Source organism: Gopherus flavomarginatus, chromosome 1 (assembly GCF_025201925.1).
Source record: "Gopherus flavomarginatus isolate rGopFla2 chromosome 1, rGopFla2.mat.asm, whole genome shotgun sequence".
Lineage (NCBI taxonomy): Eukaryota > Metazoa > Chordata > Testudines > Testudinidae > Gopherus > Gopherus flavomarginatus.
The window spans coordinates 123,698,655-123,722,486 of NC_066617.1; the positions used below are offsets into that span (position 1 = coordinate 123,698,655).

Consider the following 23,832-nt stretch of genomic DNA (forward strand, 5'->3'; position numbering starts at 1 on the left):
TTATTTTGGTAAGTTATTTCAAAATACCTATCAGCAACTACGTCTGTAACAGTACAAACACAAAAAAAAATTCCTCCAGGAGTTGAGAGTTAAGGGAACACAACAACTCAGTTCTTGTTTGTCCCCTCACCTCTGAGCCCATTAGGGCTACAGACACCCAAACCCCCTCCCTCCCAGAGAAACAGTCTCATGCTGGTCCCAGGCTTGTGTGGAACTTCCTGCTTGCTGCCTCCTTCCTTCAGGCTGTGGTGAGAACCACAGCTACTGAGAAGCCTTCACTCTTGCCCCACCTCCCCCTGCAGTGTCTTCTACTTGTGAGCTGTGCTCTGCTGGGTCCAGTGACCTCTAGTGGAAGCTCTGCAGCCCATTTCTGTGGAGGAAACGGAAATTCTGTGCAAAAAAACTAATTTCTGTGCAAGTTCTGCATGCACAGAATTCCCCCAGAAGTAATGTAGTTATGGATTTCCCATTCCAGCACAGAGTGGTGATTCTTTAAAACACTTGCTTTTAAGCACTTCATGAGGGAAAAGTCCCTGTTCGTGAAATTGCCTGAGGACTGTTTTTATTAATAGATTTTGCTATCAAAATATTTTTATTTAAAACTCTTACTATAAAAAGATTTCTATGCTATCTTTAAAAAAGTTAAGTTAAAAAAATAGAAAAGTACATCCTAAATTTTATCATTTGGAGTTTGTCATGCAAATTCATCTAAATTAATCGCTTTCTTTTCTACATATAACCATGCTTATGGCATAGCACCTCCAAAGTCTAACAGTGCATTCTAGTGATTAATCAGAAAACTTTAAAGTTTCTCTGTGAATCATTGACATTATTAAATCTTGCTGTGTTGTTAGCAATTGTTCTTCATGACAGAAGCATAGGGCTGTCACTTCCAGGATGTCTGACAGGAAGCTGCATTGTATGGCACACTAAACATGAGTTTATAATATTTATTTCTCAAACCTCTATTAAAATTTTTTGCTTTCAATTAAACTTTTATGGGAATGTCACTGCAGGAGGAATTTGGAGAGTGTGAAATTATGCCCTTCACTTTGTAGGGAGAAGGTAGGTTGACCTGAATAATCTTCTTTGCTGGAATGTTCTTAAGATCTGTTACTTGCAAAACTGTGAAAGTTTACCTTACTCTGACTCAATTGCTAAAGCTCTATAACAGACCCATCATTAAATATAATTGGTATCTGAGGGTCATGTAGTATTCCTGATGTGTGTGTTGCCAGTTGATCAATTTTTAATTTTAATTTGTACTACACGGAGTGACTATTAAACCTTGACATTTATCACATTATGTATGCTTGGGCAATGAGAACTTAACACAGTTTTGTGATGTAATTAGATTTTTAAAATTAGAATTAAAAAAATCGTGTAACTTGCATCCAGACTCCAGACAGTGATAGTTGAATAGATGTTTTTCAATTATGAACAAGGATCAAAACTGAGTCTTTTTTCAGTTTGGATTTCTCTTATCATTGCTCCAGTATTAGCTGTATTCCAATTTCTCTTATCATTGCTCCAATATGTTGGCTGTATTCCAAAACACACTGATTCCATTGTGGGAGATGTATAGCGGAAAACATTAACTGGAAGAACAGAATCTCCTTGAGCACAGAGATCATTTCTTATTTAAATATGGATGAAATTGGTAGCACAAACAATATACTTAAAAATGAAGCTTGATGTAAAGCTGATCAGCAAAGTGGAATTAAAATTGGGCTTGTGCCCTTCTTTGCTCTTTTGGGATACATAAAGGTGGCCTGAAGTTGTTTTTGTTGCTGCTGCTGCTGCTATTTTTAAGAAAACAGTTTCTAATGCTGCTTTTTTACACTAGAAATTCAGGTTTTGTCTAGATTAGAAAATTCTGATTTGGACAACCAGTGAAAAGGTGACATCACAAGAGAATGAAAGTTGAGCTACTGAGAGGGGAAGGAAGTTTTAATGATAAAACTGGTTTTTGTTTTTTCAGTATGGTGGGTTTTGTTGTCTTTTAATAAGACCTATTTAACTTCCATGACTAACATTTTGGAGAAGGGCAGCCTTTGTTTAAAGACTCAGCATCCTCAACCCTTTTATTAAGGTTCTTTCAATAAAGCATCCATGAGATCTCCCAGAGTTTTCCAGCTAAAGCAGGGAAGACAAAACTTGATATTACTGTACTAATATTTCTAATATTTAAAAAAAAAAGTCTTAAGGCTTTATATATATCAGAGCCAAAGGCACAAGCCCAATTTATTTAAAAAAAAAAACAAAAAAAAAAAACCTTAGACCACCTCTATAAACTGCCTTACAGATAAAATTTAGAATTTCAGGGCTTTGGAGTGATTGTAACATTTGTTAATTTCGTTAGTAGGTAAGAGTTGCTTATCATAACAATAAGCATCTGAAGAACTACTTTTTAGGAGTACTTTTAAAGAGTAGATTGACCAGATGTCCTGATTTTATAGGGACAGTCCCGATTTTTGGGTTTTTTCTTATATAGGCTCCTATTCTCCCCCTCCCCCCCCCATCCTGATTTTTCACACTTGCTGTTCGGTCATCCTATTAAAGAAGAGTGCATACTCCACCATTAGACTTCTAAATAGCCCAAAGCACTTCAAGGGCAGAAATAATAGCACAACTATTAATCCCTGAAATTGTTTTCTCCCTCTCGCCCTGACCGTCTTTCTCCCCACCCCACCCGCCGGCTGTCCTTTCTGCAGTCATACTTGGTTCAGACTAAAATCAGTAGATTGGGAGAGATCAGTAATTTTTCCATAGGTCTGTTTGTGCAAGTCAGCGGATGTCCCTCAAAAGAGCTCACGTACACAATTTTTTTTGTAAAAACACAAATTTCTCCGAAGAATATATTATAATAGATGTCTTGGCATTAAGGAATAAGTTGGAAGGTGGTCTTGGGTACTGCATCTGATCTTGATCCCCCTGTTGTTTTTGTTTTGTTTTTTTCTCACTTGCTGTGTGAGAGATGTACACAGAGTGGGGAGAATGCGACTATTCAAGACAATCAGGAAGACTTTTGAATAGAAAAGTTTTGTCAAATAATCATCTGAAAACTGACAGTGTCCAGTGTTCGGTTACTTTTAACACGTACAGTTAATGTAACAGTGGTAGGTAAACATTTTCAACAGAAGTGTGATTCAGCTAACTGTTCTTACAGGTGTGAGAAATGTGTGTGCCAAATATCTGCATATTTGCAGTCTCTGTTACAGAGTACACTGAGCATATTCTTAACCAGAAGATTGGTCCCATACATAGTTTTGGATTCCTCTACCCCAATTGTCCCCAGTGTGGTGCCCACGGGCGCCATGGCACCCGCTGGGGCATTTATGTGCGCCTGCCTAGTGCCCAGCAGGGGAGAGAAGCTGCGGCCCGGCACCTGATGGGGACAGAGAACTCAGGCTGCGAGCACCGTGTTCTCTGTTCCCAGCAGGCGCTGGGCCCACCTAGTGCCCAGCAGGGGAGACAAGCCGCAGCCCTGCGCCTGCTGGGGACGGAGAACTCTGTGGCTGCAGGCTGTGGTTGCCGGTGTTCTCAGTCCCTGACAGGTGTGGGGCCGTGGCGTAAGCCAAAGAGAAGCCGCGGCACCACGACTGCCGGGGACAGAGAACTCCGGAGCTGCAGGCTGTGGGCGCCGGTGTTGTCGGTCCCTGACAGGTGTGGGGCCATGGCATAAGCCAGAGACAAGCCACAGCCCCGCACTTGCCAGGGACAGAGAACTCTGGGGCTGCAGGCGCCGGTGTTCTCTGTCCTCGCAGCTTCTCTCCGGCTTCTCTCTTCTCTCTGGATTCATATATTATGTTATATTAAATATGATGTTTTTCGTATTATTTAATGTACAAATACAAAATAAGCCTTGAAAAATTGTTGGTGCCCACCACACACTTCTGAAAACATGAATGTGCTACTGGCCACAAAAAGGTTGGGGACCGCTGCTCTACCCTATATTTTGAAGAGATGACTTAACTCTTCCATTTTGCCATTTTCTGCTATACTCTCTCATGAGGCAGTCTACGGAAACCATTAATTATACTCTTTATGATGGAGGGGCATTTTTAGCCTTGAGTTTTAAGGTGCGTCTCTCTGTACCTATAGGTCTGAGAGAGCTCTGCATGTCACAGGATTGAGCACATAGAAAGTATACCAGCAAACTCTCTCCCTCTTTAGAGTTAAGTTAGTTAATTTCCAGATTGGAACAAATCTTAGAGCCCAGCAATAATCACATGTAATGGGGACATTCCCAGAGTTTTAAAGAGTTGGTTTTTTGTTTGTTTTTTTTTTTATCCTGCAGAAGTTTTTTTCTGTAAGTTGAAGATTTTGTGGGTTATTTATAAAGCCATCCATAGAACTGTTACTGCAGCTCAGCAGCTTGCACGACAGATTACTGTCTCGCTGCTGTGCATGAGGCATCTTGCTTTTAGTAGAGGTTTTGTGTGTGATTTTAGGATTTGGTTAGGTCAATCTTGCTGGTATCCTCATAACACTGACAACCCAGCTTTGGGTTTAATCACTGGATTGAAAGCCAGGGCATCATTTAAGGATTTTTTTTTTCTAGTGCTAGTAATTAGTAAGAGGTGGTGGGTGTTTAAATCTTCTTAAGTTCTAGAACTTAAGAACAAATAGTGAGTGTAAACATTTTTAAATTACAATTTTTCATACATTAAAAATACAAAGAATTTTTTCCCCAAATTAGACTGGGTTTTCAAAGAAGTTTAAAGGAGACAAATGTCCAACTCCCACTGAATGAAATTTGAAATTCAGTGGGAGATGAACATCTAGCTCCCTGGGATTCCTTTGGAAAATCTTAACTTTTAAAATCATAAACATTACAAATAGCTAAAAATTAATTTGACAAATCCACTGGAAAGTCTAGGAAAGGGGAATTTGGATGTGTTGTATTCAAATACAAGAAAAAAAAGCTTTTGTGCTTGCTCATGTCTATTGCATACTAGGTGTGTGCATGCCACGTGCAGAAATGCGGAAGATTTTTTTCCCTTAGTGGCATCCGTAGGACTTGGCCCTAGCACCTTCTGGAACCCCGCACACGTGCTGGTATAAGGGGTGCTGCTGGCTCCGCGCCCTCCTAATTCCTTCTTACCACCCGTGATGGTTACTTGGAACCAGTTCATTGCTCTCTTGCAAGGCTTTCCCAATGGTTAGGAGTCTGTAGTCTATTGTATATAGTTTTTGCAGTTAGTGTATTTAGTAATCAGTCAGTACTAGTGTATCAAGTGTAAATAGTGGGCCCAGCTGTCGAGGGACATCATCCCAGGGACTGGGGATGCCCCCATTCCCAGGTCAGTGAGCAACCCGCATTTGAGCAGTTTTAAGTCCCTCAGAGAAGCTCATGTTAAGAAGAAAAATCTCTGGCAACTGTGCATGTGGCATGTGCACACCTAACATGGAATGGGCATGAGCAACACATCTCCAAGAACAACAGTTGTGAAAGGTTGGTAACTGTTTTTTATTCTTTTTCATAATTATGGCACTGCAAATGCACAGAGTTGGGTGAAGGGAAACAGGATGATCTTAAGAGACTTGTGTGGAAAAACATTTTTATATATGATTGATTAATTTGCCTATCTACAAAATGCCTTACAGATAATACTTCTGGGAGGTTGTGTGGATTGATTCATTGGTATATGTTAAAACAGTTTCCATCTGTGGTTCTTACAAAGCATTACAAGTAATAGTAAATGTTCAAAAATGAATTATTTAGCTTAACATTTTTATTTTGCATGACTGAAAGATAGTTACTACAAACAATTTTTTAAAATACTTATTTTGTAAGGTGCTAATTACGCTTAGGTCTTAACTTTGTTTTTAATGTGCCCTTTGCTGTAACCCACTAATTTTCAGTTCCAAGACCACAGTTAGTGATGATTCAAACAGCTAAATGGCTCTGGTAATAAGATGTTTAGTGCCTTTCACCTCTACGCTGTCAGTTTGAATTTAGCCTACTTTATGTGTGACTGGAATCTACCAGCTCATGCCTGTTCCATGTCCCATGTGAAATGTTAGGTGGTGGTCTCCTCGCTAGAAAAGTGTCAACATCCAAAAATCGCCATTACAAATGGCATTAAATGGAAAACATCATGACAGGTCAGACTCTTTGGTCCAAGACTAACATCTCACTTCCCTCCAGTCACAGTTGAGGCATATTGATGCTTCATTAGGGAAAACTTCGCATTTTCACCTGATCTGTCACTGAAGAACTTCAGTTTTCAGAACTGTTAGTCTGGTATCCAATTAAAGAAGAGTTTTAAATTCACACACAAATTAAAAAGTAGCATTAAAATTATGTTGTCTTGTAATACAAAGAAATAATTTGCTGTTTGTTCTGCTTGGGCTGATTTACGTGAATGGTTTATCTAAGATTGCAGAATATAATTGCATTAGATAATTATTACCATTTTTTCTGCCTATTCTAGCCATAATAAATAAATGGTTTTGATATCATTTCGCAGTTACCTGCTTTTATAGACAAATAATCAGGTTTTGCTTGTTCATGAATTTGTATTGGAACGAACAAAATATAAGACTTAATTTTAAGTTTTAAAAGCTTAACTCTCAACTATTCACCCTGCAGGTTTGAGCTGAAATAAAAACAAAATAAGAGATCATAGGGCTATGTATCCCAAGTATCTGAAACATCTGTAGGAATTGTAGATGCACCTCTCAGGAACTGACCCAGAAATGGGTACTAAGTAAACTGATAAGAAGATTGGATTGGTATGAAATATTGGGTTGAATAATTAATCCAGTCAGTAAAAAGATCCAGTTGCATCATATGTAATATATTCATTTGGCACACTTGTTTTTTTCAGTAGCCTTTACTGTTTCCTTCATATGATGGAGAGCATAGATCTTTTAAAATGTGATGCTTATAGATCAGAACAGATTATAAAGTATTATATCTAACAAGTGTGGAAAAGAAATTAGATAACTTTATATTCCCATAATAGCAATATTCTTGACTATTAATGGAAAACTCTTGTTTCAGCATAATTTCATATCAGACACTACCAAGAAATATGCCAAGCCACCGACCCCAAGTTGCACCCCGTTACCCAGAAGGCTATAGAACCCTGCCAAGGAACAGCAAAACAAGGCCAGAGAGTGTTTGTAGTGTGACAGCATCAGTTTATGACAGGACCATAGGACCAGTAACAGCTGAAGAAAAACGGAGATCTATGCGGGATGACACAATGTGGCAACTCTATGAATGGCAACAACGTCAATTTTACAATAAGCAAACAACTCTTACTAGACATAGTACTATAAGTAGTCCAAAAACCATGGTCAATATTTCTGATCAGGTGATGCATTCCATTCCCACATCACCTTCCCATGGTTCCATAGCTGGTTACCAAGGATATTCCCCTCAACGGACATACAGATCAGAAGTGTCCTCACCAGTGCAAAGAGCAGATGTAACAATTGACCGCAGACATAGAACGCATCATGCTAAGGTGAATACTTTCCTTATACATAGTTAATAGACCAGCTTATTTCCAGTTTTCTTCTTTAAATAGAATGGTTCCAGGTAAAAGAACACTGATTTTCCATGTTACTTTGGAAAGTTCTGCTATTGTACATGTATCATAATGTAGGCATAGTTACATGCCACTGTTTTTATGAAAAAATAATTACTATATTAAATTTTTGTTTAAAAGAAAAAAAATAACTTCTCCTATCACTTACACAGGCTACACCTGACTTTATAAAGTCATTTTCTTTTAGAGAATGGAGAAGTGTTCTCTTAATGGTAGTAAATTTAACTTTGTTTAGCATGCTCTACATTGCTATGAGAGACAGAAAGCAAGTCGGTATTCCCATTAGTCTACAGAGCAGGGGTCCCCAACGTGGTGCTCGTGGGTGCCATGGTGCTCAATGTGGCATCTATGTGTGCCCGCCTACTGGCCGCCAGAATGCTGCCGAGAAGTAGCAACGTCAAGAAGCGCTGCCGCCAAAATGCCGCTGATTTTCGGTGGCATTTTGGAGGCAACGCTTGTTGGCATTACCACTTCTTGGCGGCATTTTTGCGGCTGCTTGTCCAGCGGCCATGCTCCTCGGCGGCTAGTCATCAGGCACCTGCCACACTGAAAAGGTTGGGGTCCACTGCTCCAGAGTATCTTAAGGAAGTGCAAACAGGTTTCTGAAGAAAAAGGGCATTTAGAATTTCTGGGATTATAATCAAGGTCCAATCTGATTTTTGGAAATGATAATAAGCTTTCTCAGCTTCTCTTCAGAGCACTCAAGGTCCTTGCCTATTTATTTTTCTCACCTTCGGCCATAAGTCAGACTAACTTTCTAGTTATTGTTAAATTATCCAGTGAGATCACTAAGGAACAGCAGAACCACATGCATCTGACCTCAGTGACCCTCCATAAGTCTGTTAGCCCTTGCCAGCATGAGTCAGAGGGAATAAGCTAGAATCATAAACCTAGATCCCCAAAATGCTTTTGAGAGACTTGTTAAATTATGCTATGCACATTGTTTCTGCAGTTGAGCTCCTTTTAAAAAATCGTGCTGTTACAAGTAGGATGTAAAACTAACAATTTTCCTGCCCTACACTACAGTAAGGTGCTCAAGGATTTCATTGAAGCTGTTCCTTGAACTCTGACCCAGTATTCTTTATGGAATGTTGTGGCTTCCTGCAATACTGAAGCATGGAAAAGCTTTAAAAAACTTGAACGATCTTTAAATTGCTTTGTGTGTTATCCCCTTTAGGGTTGAAATACCTCCAACCGACAAAAAGAGCATTTTCTTTCTGTTTTGAAGTCCATTGCTTTACTGCTTTGGAAATTTAACTCAACATTTTATGCATCCCTAAAAAAGAGCATCATAGTCAAGTGTGCACAGGACATATAGTATATCTTATATAACAGTGTCTAAACTAAGTTTTCAGTTTACTTTTATAATACATTTTGCTAGTATTATATATTCAGTTCTTTTTAGCCAAGTTAATCTAGAAAGTGCCATTCATTGTCATCTACTGATTTTAGGTTTTCAGGTTATTTATTTCGTACTTTTTAACTTTAAGCTAAGTTTATTCATAAAACCTTTAACATGTTGCTAATTCCTTTTTTTTTTTTAAATGTACAAGTGAGGGGACTGAATGGTTTAGGATTGATAGTGCTGAAATACTAGATTAAATCCATGTAATCTTGATAGAGATCAAAAGATATTTTAACAAAAGCCTTGAAATAATTTATTTCATCAAATTATTCAGTGATCTGTCTAGTTCTCAACAAAAAGTGTTTCATTAAAAAATACCACAACACTTGGTCCCAATTTATTCTTGCTGGAATTCTAAGTGGAAGGGCCATGAAGACTGAAGTACTTTTTTAAGTTTAGAAGTGGCCCTTCCAGGGCATGGATTCTGGCATGCCAGAGGATTTTAGTTACTTTTGAATATATTTTGTAGACCAACAGAGGACTTTGTTATCTAATGCTGTCATTCTCAGTATATCTATACTCCAGTTAGAGACCTGCGGCTGGCCCATACCAGCTGATTTGGGTCTCATGTTGTGGGGCTGTTTAATTGCAGTGTAGACTTCTGGGCTTGGGCTGCAGCCTGCGCCCAAATGTTTATTCTGCAGTGAAACAGCCCCACAACCTGAGCCCTGCAAGCCCAAGTCAGCTGGCATGGGCCAGCCAGGGGGTTTTATTTGCAGTGTAGATATACCTCTGGCACGTTTCATAAGAATGAAATTGAGTTGAAAAAATATATTAAATTCCTGTTTAACCGTCAATGCGAAAGACTTTGGCAGACAACCATGGATTATAACATGCAGTCTTGTTTTTCCATAGCATGTCTTCATGCCTGAAAGAAGGTCGATGCCAGCAGGTCTGACTTTACAGCCTGTTACTCCCCAGAGCCTCCAAGGCAAAACGGTGAGTTGCACTTTTATTTAGTGCATCATTTTTTATTTAAGAACAATCCATAAAATAAAATATGCAACACTGCAACATTTCTGTTTGTAGAGCTTGTATTAAATGCAGTCTTCAATTACCAAAGATTTCCAAACCAAACAAGTTGATTCTGTTTGATAACATAGAGGATTTGCAAGAATAGGAATTTTAGTTAAAATTTTCTGCCAACAAATACAATTCTCTTTCTGGAAATAACTCTCATTTACACATTGAGTATCTTATTTGGAAACATCTAGGACAGCAGCAAGTTTTCTATTTTAGGATTTTTCCAACATGCATTTAACAAAGAAGTTGCCTCTTCTGAATTTTTAAGAATAGTACAGTATGTCTGTGTTCAGTAAAATAATGTGCTCTTATTCACCTGTATACAGCATTTGTCTTTGTAACAGAATTAAGACTTCTCTTTCATTAGATATTTTCCATTAATGGTAATGGGTCAATGTAGTATTGCCAACTCCAAGAGCCTAAAACTCAAGATTTTTAAAGTATGTTTGAACTCCCCTTCCCTATCCCCAAGGTTTTAAAATTACGGGTTGAAATGTGTACATTAAATCCATATGTAATGTGCCTATGTACAGTGCAGGCCCCATTTCCCGTTTTGCACTTGCTCTGACTCCATTATTGCCCTCCTACTGCCCAGAGACCTCCCTGCTTCTTGCAGCCCTCCACATCAACCCCAGTAGGCTGCTGAAGTTGCTTCTTTCCTTCCTTACTCTGATCACCAATAACTTCCTCTTCTTACACTGTCACGCTGGGGTGAGGCTGCTGAGCTGGATGGGAAACAAAGGGTTGTTCTTTCTGTACTTGTTCCACAGGGCTTTGCCTTTTATGGGCAGCCAATGGGTACTGTTGGCAGCAGCCAAAGGGAAAAACTCTGGGTGACTGGCAAAATTCCTGATCCGCCTGTATTATCACAAGAAGCCCCCAGAATCTCTGATTTACAGCACTCACAGAATGTCACAAGGATTGGCAACACTATCACTAGCTGATATTGAGAGTTGGTGCAATCTATTATGCATTGTTCTTCTCTGTGATAGGACAAGTATGCCCACAAACCAAGGATTTTAATTAATATACCATAAAAATTTACTGTTAATTTGGAAATGAAGTTATGTTCATGCAAGACTTCTCAAAGAAAATGTTTTCATCTCTGAAAATATCAATGTCTTATGTATTTACCATACGGAGATGTTATTATCTTCTATTTATTTCTGTGAATGTGGTCATGCAAAGAAATTAGTTCTGTTTAAAATTTATTTTTTTTATTTGAAAGCCTGTCCATTTTCATTGGGAACACATTTTAAAATATATTGTAGTGACCTAAATCCTTACTAGATATTTTCTGGAAATAATACTCCAGTTGGTATTGAAATGAACAGTTAGAAAGTGCAAGATTAACCATTGTGGAACTTGATTCTTATATTGTGTTTTTCAGTGAAAGCTAGATGGGATTGACAACTGAAGTTATAGTAAAATTATTTGCTCCCTCTAGTGGACTTCTGTAGTATGTGCACACAGTTGTACTGACCTGTTTTGTTTGTGGTTAGATCAAGAAACAAATGAGCTTGTTTTCAGACTCTTGTTCTGTGTTTCAGGTAGGGTGACCAGATGTCCTGATTTTATAGGGTCAGTCCCGATATTTGGGGCTTTTTCTTATATAGGCTCCTATTTTCCCTTCACTCCTCTTTCTCCCTCCCCCCCCCCCCCCCTATTTTTCGCACATGCTGTTTGGTCACCCTAGTTTCAGGAAATGGATATTAATTGTTTTTCAATAATATAACCTCATTGTACATTTTTCCTCCCCACTTCTTGATTTGGAAATTTTATGAAAACAGAGTAAAGTTAATCTACTATATTCCTATATGATTTTTTCCTACTTGAATTCAATAAATGTGACAACAAAGTCAGTTGCTGTGGAAATAATTGACCGCTCATTAGACTTATTTTAGGTGGGGAATAAGCAACCGGAGTAGGTGAGCTGTTTACAAAACAAAAGTCTGGGTATTTTGGGGGGAGGGGGGTGTTTTGTTTTTTGTGTTTCGTTTTGTTTGCCGGTATTGCTAATAAGAAAAGAGAGGATCCTCAGAAAATTGTATAGGCAGAGATGTTACTAAAAATAAGTCTGTTTGAGATTATGCAGGTGATAATAGTTGCACATGACTTTTCTTTCCAAATAATCTCTATTTTTAAATGTTTAGTTAGAGCCTAACCTATAAATTGCTGGTGGCTGTAAAGGTACAATATCAAGGTATATTTATAGATTAGTTGTTTTGTTATAAATCCTTGAGGAGGTGAAAGGGACAGATTCTCTTTCATGCTTCTGACACTTTCTTCCATGCCATATGCTTGTTTTGATGGTCTTTGGTTAGTCTCATTATTAGTAAAACAAAAGGGCTTTGAAATATGTCCTCTCCCGTCCCCGCCCCCCCAAAAAAACAAAATACCCACATGCAGAGGGTTACCAAGGACTTTTTAAACAGATAAAAGAGAAAGTAGGTCACATTCTGAGCCTACCAACCTTGACAATGTTTCTTTTTAAATCGTTTGATTCAGTAAAGGGTAAACTTCAATATTTCCTCCCCATTCCTTTTGCTATTTTATAGACAATATTTTCCTGGGGGTTGGAATATCTTGCTAGTGGGTCTTACCCATGTGCTCAGGGTCTAGTTGTTCGCCATATTTGGGGTCATGAAGGAATTTTCCCCCGGTCAGATTGGCAAAGACCATGGGGGAGGAGGGGAGGGGAGGGGGTTTGCCTTCCTCTGCAGCATGGGACACGGGTCATTTGTCATTTGCAGATTTAAACTAGTATAAATGGTGGATTCTCTGTAACTTGATGTCTTTAAAACATGATTGAGAACTTCAGTAACTCAGCCAGAGGTTAGGGGTCTATAACAGGAGTGGGTGGGTGAGGTTCTGTGGTCTGCAAAATACAGGAGGTCAGACTAGATAATGATGCCTGGTCCCTTCTGACCTTGGATTCTGTCTTCCTCCTCTCTCATATTGATATGGATGACACTTGTAGCCCCCACTGTTGTAGTGACCCCACTGATTTTTTTCTGCTGCAAGCTCCTAACCTTTGTGCCACATGTACACAAAATTCTAATTTCTACCATTTGAGGTTCAAGTGCTTTGAATTCTTATAAATTTTATGTTGACCTTTTGTTCTAAGTTCTAGAAAAGCTGTTTGGGAAAAATATTATGGCATATGTTTTTTTTAAAGGAATTTAACACGTGTTTGGCATATTAACAGTTAACCGTGAGAAGATGCCTTTAGTTTAAATGTTATTCAGGACACCAGTTAACCTATTCTCCACTCTTTGGCTTCTTACACTGCACTCCTTCAGCCAGAGGAGCTCACGCTGCTGCTAATAAAGCTGAGACGGCAGCAAGCTGAACTGAGTAGTATCCGGGAACACACACTAGCACAGCTCATGCAACTAAAACTTGAGGCCAACAGCCCAAAGGTCAGCTATGAAGTAATGTGTGCTATGTACCATCCTCACTAGCTCTGAGCCATTCATTAATCAAAGTTTACATTATGCCATTAGTACAAAGTTCTCTGGTTAGCCATGGATATAGATTAGAATACCATTGTTGCCTTGCATATGTGATGTTCAGCTATTAACCCTTTGAATTCTTAATACAAAGCTTGAGAGTACATTACTGAATCAAAATAGGGGTAGGAACACTTCCAAATGTACTGTTTCCACAAAACTGGAAGCAAAATTACAGGGCTCTGTAAATTGATCAGGTGAAATATACTAAAATAAGTAATAATTGCCATAAACATAAATAGTTACCATTAAAAGTATTATGGTAGACGATAAAGTGAATTTATTTTGATTATTTGCCTCATCTCAGATGTGATTTGTTTTCTATAATTTGTTCAAAACTAGGTCATTCATTTAAAGCACATAAACTTATCAAAGGGTTTATAGTTGCTATGTAGTCATGTATAGAAAATCCACATGCACGTACTGGTTTTCTGTGTGTATTAAGAAAATTGTTGTTAAATTCACATGAATAAAGAAATGAAATTGCAAGTTAATACCTCATCAAACAAAGGTATACCTTTTTCTGTGTCTTCCTGCTTCCTTGTCTAATTTAATATGCTTGGCTTTTTAAAAGTTGAGTAGTTCACCATGATATTTGTAGGAAATTTTAATTATCCATTTTCTCTTGTGCTCAAAGCAGTTTATGTAAAAATGTATAGAAATGTAATATTAGTTTTTAATTAAATTGAAAGATACTGGCTAGTTTAACTCTTTCCAAACTGACCTTTTCATACGTTCTGCACCTTCTGTCCCTTTCCTTTATCTTCTTGACTGCTGCCTGCTAGAATGAAATTCTTTCACATCACCTTCAAAGGAATGCCATATATTTGGATCATCAGGTGGGATTAGCAGCTTTTTCTTTTTGTCTCAGTGTGTGTTGCGTGCTGTTGCCAAATTTAAAGATGCCAGATATTTAAAGATGGTTTTTATGAACTGGAGTTGCGTATTTTATATATTACCTTATTTACAGATCACAACTTAAATTTTATTGAAAATTGGATATAATGAAATAATAAAAATCTGAGCATTAAATTTATACCAGAACGTAGTTTCAATTCTCAGGTTCCAGTTTATTCCTGCTGTTCATTGCTTTCCTGTAATGTAACTAACTAAAATTTGCTCAACTTTTATCATCATAACCAAATGCATCAGAGATTTCCAAAGTGACTAGTGTGACAGGCATACTATTCATAGCAAACAGCTATTTCTGATTATTTCAATGTGTTCAGAACAAAAAAAACTGAGATGTTTCTTCAAGACATGGATCAAACTTGAAAGTACATTTTAAACAAAAGGCAACTTACCTAATTTTGTGTGTTGCTAAGCCATTTGGTCATGAGTTTTGAATGAATAAGACTTTACTCCTTCATAACTCATTTTCTTTTGCTGAATTTCAGAGTGAGAGCATAATACGGCATTTGACATCAAAATCTGTTGATAAAGAAACAATTGGGATGTGATATTCAGTTCTTTGTCTTCAAGCCAGGATCAAATGAAATTTGCAAATGGGTTCTGCAAGAGAGCTTTTTTAAATGGAATGATACCACCTTTGACAAAAATAGCAGAGAAAATCGTAGAAAGTACTTGAAAGGAAATATAGGCAAATAGATGTTTAACTATCATTTTCTTACATGAAAATCTCAAAACTGATTTTCAAACACTGCGTGCTGAATTTTACATCTTAAACATTACACTTAATGCAAACAATTTTCTGACTGTTTTTGCACCTGGACATCCTACGCATTGCTGCAGTAGTCAGGACTTCATTGAACTGTATGGGTTTGAAAAAAAAAGAAAAAAAATCTGGCTTGGTTTTTCTATCACCTTGCACTTTGAGTGGTCACTTATAAATGCAAATTGAGTGCAAGTTTGCATTCAAGATGAAATGCTACCATTCTGATTTGGTTGTGATTTACGCTCATCTTGCACTCAGTTTGCATTGATGTATGTTGGTAAATGACTATCCAAGATGTGAGGAGGTAGACAATCAGAACCTCTGTTAGTTGTGTTAGACCAAAGTATTTCATCCAGCTCAAACATTTCCAGCTTTGATTTTGTTAATGCTTATACAAGATGTTAAACTACTACTTATGTTCCATTTTTTAATATTATTGGTTGGTTACAGGGTTTGTTCAGTGATCTGTCAGTGTAATATTCTGATTTAAATAAAGGAAATTGAGAGGTAGTAAAGCAGTTCTTTACTTGCATAATATGTCAGGTAAAAACTGATTATTAGAATTCCAGAACAAATGTAATTATATCTTATAAAGTTGAGGATTGCAGAAATACGTACTTCTGCATTTGTTGAGTTTCTTAAATTCATTTAATGCTGGCATTTAAAAATATAAACCAAGTCTCTGCAGTAGATCAAGGAAGTGGCTAAACTGCACATACAGCAAGAAAGAGGCAGTTAGTATAAAATGAGATTCCCAGTCATAAAATCATAGGGTTGGAATAAATGTTCTGGGTCATCTGCACTATTCTTCTCCCTTTTCACTAGAACAGGATTGTCCCATGTACTAAATAAATTCCGTAAGAGATTGTAATCTTCTTGAACACCTCTGGAGCTGGTGTTTCGGCTACTTCCCTTAGCAAATTAGTCCATTATCAAATTGACTTTATTTTTAGGATGATAAAATTCTACTGCATAGCCTAAATTTTTCCTAGTCTAATTTCAGGCCAATGCTCCTTCTTTACAGAATCTTTAATCACCTTCAATAATCCTTTGTCCTCTTTGGGTTGCTTAATTTCAAATGTATATATAAATTATACACTTCCTTTTTTGACTAGTCTGTAATTCCCTAAACCTCTCTTCATTGTGCATGTAGCTGCACTCCAGTCCTTTTATCTTGGTCACCCACCTTTTGGATTGTGAGGAACTCAGAACGGTGCACATTGCCTACTGCCTCCTAACCAAGGCTGTATTGCACTCCACTCTTTTCAGTGCTTCATGCAAAACCTCATGTACAAAGTAACCTATAGTAATTGCTGAGTGTCTCAGTGAAATATTGCCTGTGGTTAAAGTTAGTTTCACAAAGCCCAAGAAATAATAGGAATCTTTTTTTCTTTTTTTTTTTTTTTTTTTTTTTACTAGAGGGCAGTTCTTTATGCTGCTGTTTTTCCTTGGAGATGCTTATGATTTGTTACATTTTAGTTTTGGATTTTTGTTTTCTGTGCATTTGAGTACATAAAGACAGTGCAGCACAAAACTGTTTCTAGACGATAGGTTTCCTTGAAATCTCATGGCCAGCAGGAGTTTAGATCACCAATTAAACACCACCTCTTTTAAGAAGGGTTGAACCACTCTTGTGGCTGTGGTATTGAGGAAACATCAGAGGAGCCAGACATGTTTGCTGTCTTTTTGGCAAGTACCTGCTTGGGTCACCAACAGTGATCATAGGCATAGACTATTTGGTTGCCCAGTGCATGCTCTTTTATGAGGGCAGTAGTATAAATGTAATCATGGCATTATATGAATCCAAAGGATTAATTATCTAAGTGTACTACTAAATCCATTTCCAATGGCCTCTTTATTGCCCTTTTTTCCTGACCATGCTCACACCGAGAAGTAATAACCACAAGTGGAAACATCAAAATTTCAAATAAAGACTGTGTCCACAACACACACATGTTCTATTTCACCCATAAATGGATGTTTTGTTAGAACCTGCACTCATTATCAGTGGGCAATTCCATAAATAGATCAGAGAATTTAATTGTAATTTTGTTACTGATGATGAAAATCTCCAATAAAAAACTACTATACTTTTCAGTGAGATTGAGTTGTGTATTTTAGGGTTTGATGCTGGGTCTCATCACTAGACTATATGAGCACCTCCCAGATTAATTAGATTGGCATAGTGACGTACCTGTTGGACTGCATGAAGTCTTCTGCCTTCTTCCTTCTCTGATATTAGGAATTTCTCCTTGAGGTAGAGATTTTTCTGGGGCAGGAGATAATATTTCGCCTCTAGTCAGCCCTGGATCAAGGAATCTGATAAGAAAGAGAGTATCTTTTGTTCAATATGCATCTGTTTTTTATGGTTTTCAGCACTGAAGCTTTTTACAGTATAATTTTTTTTAAAACCTCAGGAAAAGTCAGAAATTGAATAATAGAAGAGAACTTCCTACAGAAAGAGTCCCTGCTCTCTAGCTGATCACAGTTGTAATGCAATCAGCATAGTGGATGCTGTGAAGTTTCATCTGTGCAGACAGATGTCAGTCACAGGGAAGAATACCTGATTAACTTACAAACCTGTGGGACAATGGAGAGGAAAGAGGGAAAGAGAAGGGAAATGAACATCTTTTTGGTAAAACTCCAATGAGAGTTTTCTTGGATGTTAAGCAGATTTTAGATTCGCTTATAATGTTGCTCTGTAGTCTTTGGTGTTATGGCATCTGAGTATAATATACTCACAGATTTTAAATGCTAACTATTTAATGGGTTCAGCTGATTTTATATATGTCTTTTTTAGGGAGAAATTTTGTTGTTTCTCACACTTAGAAACTTTCATATACCACACTGAGTGTAAAAAAGCAAAGAAAGACATCAGTTTTGGGGAAGGCTTAGTGATCTATGGGAAACAGCAGGCTTATCTATGATAGGATTCTTGAATTCTGTTCAGAGCTCAGCTCTGACTTGCTTTGTGGCATTGGGCATTTCATTAAACCATTTTGTACTTTAGCTGGCTTATGTGTAATACTTTTGTGACTGGGGTCCCAGGGGAGGGGGTCATGCTGAGGTTGCTCAATTAGGGCAAGTTACAAAGAATGGGGCAGACAGTCCCCAGAACTGGTGGTTATTCCAACACTTAGATTCACCCAGCCAGCACCGAAACAGCTTTTACAATACTTTACTGGTTACACAGAAGCCAAAACACAATTCCCTTAAAGCAACCCAGCCTTGGGCACTGTTCTAGACAGCGAAGTAAAATGTGATGGGGATTACTGGAAATGTTTTTCATCACATGAAAAGTTGTACCAATCCTAAAGGATCAGACACATTACTTCCCAAGTTAATGAATACTTTAGATAGTACCCAAATATATGCTTACAGCCAAATCTTATTAAGTAAAGTAAATTTTATTAAAAAAAAGAGAACGTATTGGTTAAAAGATCAGTATACATACAGACTTAAAGACAGTTCTTCTTCGAGTGATTGCTCATATGCATTCCAGTTAGGTGTGCGCGCTGCGTGCACGTTCGTCGGAGAAACTTTTACCCTAGCAACCCAGTCGGGTCGGCTGGGCGCCCCCTGGAGTGGCGCCGCCATGGCGCCCAATATATATCCCAGCCGACCCGGCCACCCTTCAGTTCCTTCTTACCGCCCGTGTCGGTCGTTGGAACTGTGGAGTGCGGCTTCGCTGACCTCCACACTCCCTAGCAGCTCATTTAGCTTTCGTTGTACATAGTTAGTTATTGTATATAGATAGTTTATAGTTATCAATAGTCAGTAATTTAGTGTTGTTAGTTTAGTTTTTAGTGATAGCGAGGGGATCGGGGTACCCCCCCCCTCCCCCTCACGGGGAGCCGGAGCCCATGCCCGGCTCCTCCGGTTTCAAGCCCTGTTCGGCTTGTCACAAACCTATGCCTGTGGGAGACCCTCATGACTCCTGCTTAAAATGCCTAGGGGAGTCGCACTTAACTGCTAAGTGCTCAATCTGCAAGTCCTTTAAACCAAGGACCAAAAAGGAGCGGGACATCAGATTAAGACAGCTCCTAATGGAAGCGGCCTTGACACCTTCGCCCTCGGCTCAGAGCGCAAGCAAGCCGGTGAGCAAGGGCACCGTGGCACCGAGTACCTCCTCCAAGAAGGCGGCACCGAAACCGGGCCAGAGCCGCTCCACCTCCCCGAGACCGAAGGCGGCGAAGGCACAAATCGTCTCGCCATCAGCCGCCCCGCAGCCAGACTCTGCGCAGAAGGCGGATTGCCCGGCACCGATACCGGCCGCGGCACCGCCCAAACCGGTACCGTCGACTCCGGCCCCGCGAGGTCCGTCGAGTCCGGCACCTGGTAGCTCCCCGGTGCACACAGTGGTAGAGCTCTCCACACCTACTACCCCGGAGGCATTTGCCGCGGCGAGAGAGCTGATCGCCATTACGGAGGCACCCATGCCCTTACCCCCGGCACCGCCGGTGTGGGTCCTGTGTTCTATGGGCAAGCCGACCCTGACCAGACCAACTTCGGTCAGTGTAACAGACCGGCACCGCTCCAGGTCGCGGTCCGGCAGACGCTCAGCTTCAAGACGCCGTTCAGGCTCACGGCGTCGGTCCCGATCCTGATCCCGGTACCGATCGGGCTCCCGGCACCGATCACCTCGACGGCGATCGCCTAGGCACCGGTCGAGCTCTCGGCACCGATCACCCCGGTACCGCTCACGCTCCCGGTACCGCTCACGCTCCCGGCACTGGTCAGGCTCCCGGCACCGGTTGACGTCACGTGCGTCAACTTCGTACTCCCGGCACCGCTCCAGCTCACGGCACCGCAGGGAGCACCGTGCCTACAGAAGCAGATCCAGACAACGGCACTCGCGATCCCGGTCGACCTCCCTGCACTGAGCCGGTCGCAGGTCCCGGTCTCGCTCTCCCCACCGATACCAGCACCGGTCGCCAGTATCCAGAGGTGTGAGGTCGGTCGGCACCTCGGCACCGACCTTTGCAGCACCACCGTGGCCATCAAGAGGCACGTCGGCATCCTCCCATGCTGGTAGCTATTACGAACCCGAAGTACCGCTGGGAGAGTTTCAAGACCCACGCACACAGGACACGAGTGCCCAACAGTGGGGTTTCTGGACACCATGGGCTTACCAACAGACCCAGGGTGCCCCCCTACCTCAGCCACGTCCCACTACTGCAGAGCATCGGGTGCCAGAGGCCACTGTTTCCCGACCTCCCGTGATTGAGTCGGACAAACAGCCGCGTCCAGACTCACCGGGCTGTCACGAGCAGGAACCAGAGGAACAACGAGACGCCGCACAGGATGACCTCATCCCCGGAGTCTCCTCCTCCTCCTCGCCGGACGAGGCAGTGGCCGGGACTTCAACATCGGGTCCTCCACCAATAGATCTCAGGGCCCACCAGGACCTCCTCCGTAGGGTGGCCCTTAATATCAACCTCCCCGTGGAGGAAGTCTCAGAGGTTCAGGACCCGGTGGTGAGCATCCTATCGGCAGATGCCCCTACCCGAGTAGCTCTACCGTTTATACGGACTATTCAGTCTACCACCGAAAACCTGTGGCAGTCACCAGCCTCCATCCCGCCGACAGCTAAAGGGGTGGAGAGGAAGTACATGGTACCCTCTCGGGGGTACGAGTACCTGTATGTACACCCTCCCCCCTCCTCCCTCGTGGCCCAGTCGGTCAACGACAGGGAACGACATGGACAACAGGCACCGGCCCCCAAGTCCAAGGAGGCTAAGCGCATGGACCTCATGGGTCGCAAGGTCTACTCAGCGGGGGCCTTGCAACTCCGTGTGGCCAACCAGCAGGCCCTTCTAGGACGTTATAACCACAACATATGGGTGGAGGTGGGTAAGTTCGCAGAACTGCTACCCCAGGACTCACGCCCAGAATTCAACGCATTCCTGGAGGAAGGTAAGAAGGTGGCCAGGACTGCCCTCCAGGCCTCCCTCGATGCAGCTGATTCGGCAGCCAGAACCATTGCGTCCGGAATAACCATGCGGCGCATCTCATGGCTTCAAGCCTCCACACTACCTCCAGAACTGCAATACACTATCCAAGACCTACCCTTTGACGGGAAAGGGTTGTTCTCGGACAAGACGGACTCAAAATTGCAAAATCTAAAAGACAATCGGGTCATTATTCGCTCACTGGGGATGCATACCCCGTCCACCCAGCGTAGACCCTTCAGGCCCCAAGCACGGTGCCCATACTTCCCACCCAGTCAGAGGCAAGACCTCAATAGACGGCGTGGACGCGGGGGACGCAGACGCCAACCCAGCTCACAGGGAGGCCAGAACCAAGGGCCTTCCAAGTCACAACCAGGCCCCAAGTCCGGTTTTTGAAGGTGCGCCCGGGGACGGCTTATCAGTCTCAGTTCAGGATCCTTTCCCTACCTTCTACAACTGCCTCTCCCACTTCCTCCCGGCGTGGTCTCAATTAACGTCAGACCGTTGGGTACTATGCACAGTGAAGCATGGATGCTATCTCCAATTTGCTTCTTCACCCCCTTCCCGCCCCCCTTCCCAGTCCCTCTTCAGGGACCCCTCTCACGAGCAAACCCTCCTACAGGAAGTTCGTTCCCTCCTGGAGGCGGGGGCCATAGAGGAAGTGCCTCTAGCCGAGAGAGGCAAGGGATTCTACTCCCGATATTTCCTGATTCCCAAATCCAAGGGAGGTCTCAGACCCATCCTAGACCTTTGGGGCCTCAACAAGTGGATGCTCAAGTTGAAGTTCCGTATGATCTCCCTGGGAACCATTATCCCATCCCTGGATCCTGGAGACTGGTACGCCGCCCTCGACATGAAAGACGCGTACTTCCATATTGCCATCTTCCCACCGCACAGGAAGTACCTCCGCTTCACGGTCACACATCAGCACTTTCAATTCACAGTTCTACCCTTCGGTCTCTCGACGGCCCCGAGGGTGTTCACCAAGTGCATGGCCGTTCTAGCTGCCTACCTCCGTCGGCGGAAAATCCATGTCTTTCCGTACCTAGACGACTGGCTCCTGAAAGGTTCCTCCCAGTCGCAGGTACGACGACATGTAGAGGCCGCCACGGACCTCTTTTCCCGACTGGGACTGCTTGTCAATACCGAGAAGTCCAGCCTGGTTCCAACACAGAGGTTGGACTTCATAGGTGCGACCCTGGACTCGATTCAGGCCAGGGCCTTCTTACCTCAACCCCGCTTCCAGGCGATCGGTGCGATCATCCGGAGCTTGCAAGCATCCCCTCTCACCTCGGCTCGAGTATGCCTCACACTCCTCGGTCATATGGCCGCTTGCACTTACGTGACAAAGCATGCCAGACTCAGAATGAGGCCCCTCCAAACGTGGCTTCATTCAGTATACCGACCGAGCAGAGACCACCCGGATGTGTTAGTGACGGTGCCCCCCGACCCTCTTCGCTCCCTCGACTGGTGGCTGACCCCATCGTTGGTATGCGCGGGGATGCCATTCCATCCGCAACAGCCATCGGTAACTCTAACAACCGATGCGTCATCCCTGGGGTGGGGAGCTCACTTAGAAAACCTTCGCACCCAGGGCCTATGGTCGTCCCACGAGCTGTCACTCCACATAAATGTCCGGGAGCTAAGAGCAGTCCGCCTTGCCTGCCAGGCATTTCTCAGTCACCTGCAAGGCCGTTGTGTTTCCGTACTCACGGACAACACAACGGCCATGTATTATATCAACAAACAGGGGGGAACCCGGTCGTCTCCCCTTTGCCAAGAGGCCATTCGACTCTGGGACTTCTGTATAGCCCACTCGATAGACTTAGTGGCATCCTTTCTCCCAGGGGTCGAGAACACGCTGGCGGACAACCTCAGCCGATCCTTCCTCTGCCACGAATGGTCGATCAGACCGGACGTCATCCATTCCATCTTCCAGAGGTGGGGATTTCCCCGCATAGACCTCTTCGCAACCAGGTCCAACAGGAAGTGCCAGGAGTTTTGCTCCTTTCAAGGTCTCTCCCTGGGGTCGATCACGGATGCTTTTCTCCTGCCGTGGACCCGCCATCTCCTGTATGCCTTCCCTCCGTTCCCCCTGGTACACAAGGTCCTGTTGAAGCTGCGCAGATACAAGGCGCACCTGATCCTGATCGCACCTGCGTGGCCCAGACAGCACTGGTTCACCGCCTTGCTGGACCTATCTGTGGCCCCCCCAATTCACCTTCCTCTCCATCCAGACCTGATTACCCAGAATCATGGCACGCTTCACCACCCGGACCTGCGAGCCCTGCATCTCACGGCGTGGCTCCTGCATGGCTGAGCTCGGCGGAGCTCAGCTGCTCTGCACCGGTCCAGCATATACTTCTTAACAGCAGGAAGCCCTCCACTCGCTCTACGTACAGGGCCAAGTGGAAGCGTTTCTCTTGCTGGTGCGCTTCTCAAGGGGTGAACTCTACACAGTCCCCAGTTTCCATAATCCTCGACTACCTCTGGTACCTTAAGCAGCAAGACCTGGCAACTTCCTCCTTAAAGGTGCACTTGGCGGCCATTTCAGCCTTCCGACCAGGCGAAGGTGGCCGCTCCATATTCTCTCATCCCTTAGTCACCAGATTTCTTAAAGGACTGGAGCGACTATACCCCCCTGTACGCCGCCCTGCCCCTACTTGGGACCTCAACTTAGTCCTGAACAGGCTCATGCTCC

The 23,832-nt window shown here is 42.3% G+C and overlaps 1 protein-coding gene across 15 annotated transcripts in view; it reads left to right on the forward strand.

The window, feature by feature from the left end:
* The window catches only part of PLEKHA5 (pleckstrin homology domain containing A5), a 294,700-nt gene that overhangs the window by 206,971 nt on the left and 63,897 nt on the right, over window positions 1–23,832 (forward strand). For 8 of the 15 annotated variants that reach the window (XM_050967965.1, XM_050968002.1, XM_050967954.1 and 5 more), the window contains 4 exons: window positions 7,013–7,481; window positions 9,826–9,909; window positions 13,296–13,415; window positions 14,291–14,344. In XM_050967965.1, coding sequence (XP_050823922.1) covers window positions 7,013–7,481; window positions 9,826–9,909; window positions 13,296–13,415; window positions 14,291–14,344 — 727 coding nt within the window. Of the gene's footprint in view, window positions 1–7,012; window positions 7,482–9,825; window positions 9,910–10,763; window positions 11,697–13,295; window positions 13,416–14,290; window positions 14,345–23,832 lie in introns of those variants that run through there. The other 7 variants (XM_050968014.1, XM_050968054.1, XM_050968012.1 and 4 more) reach the window with 3 other exon arrangements.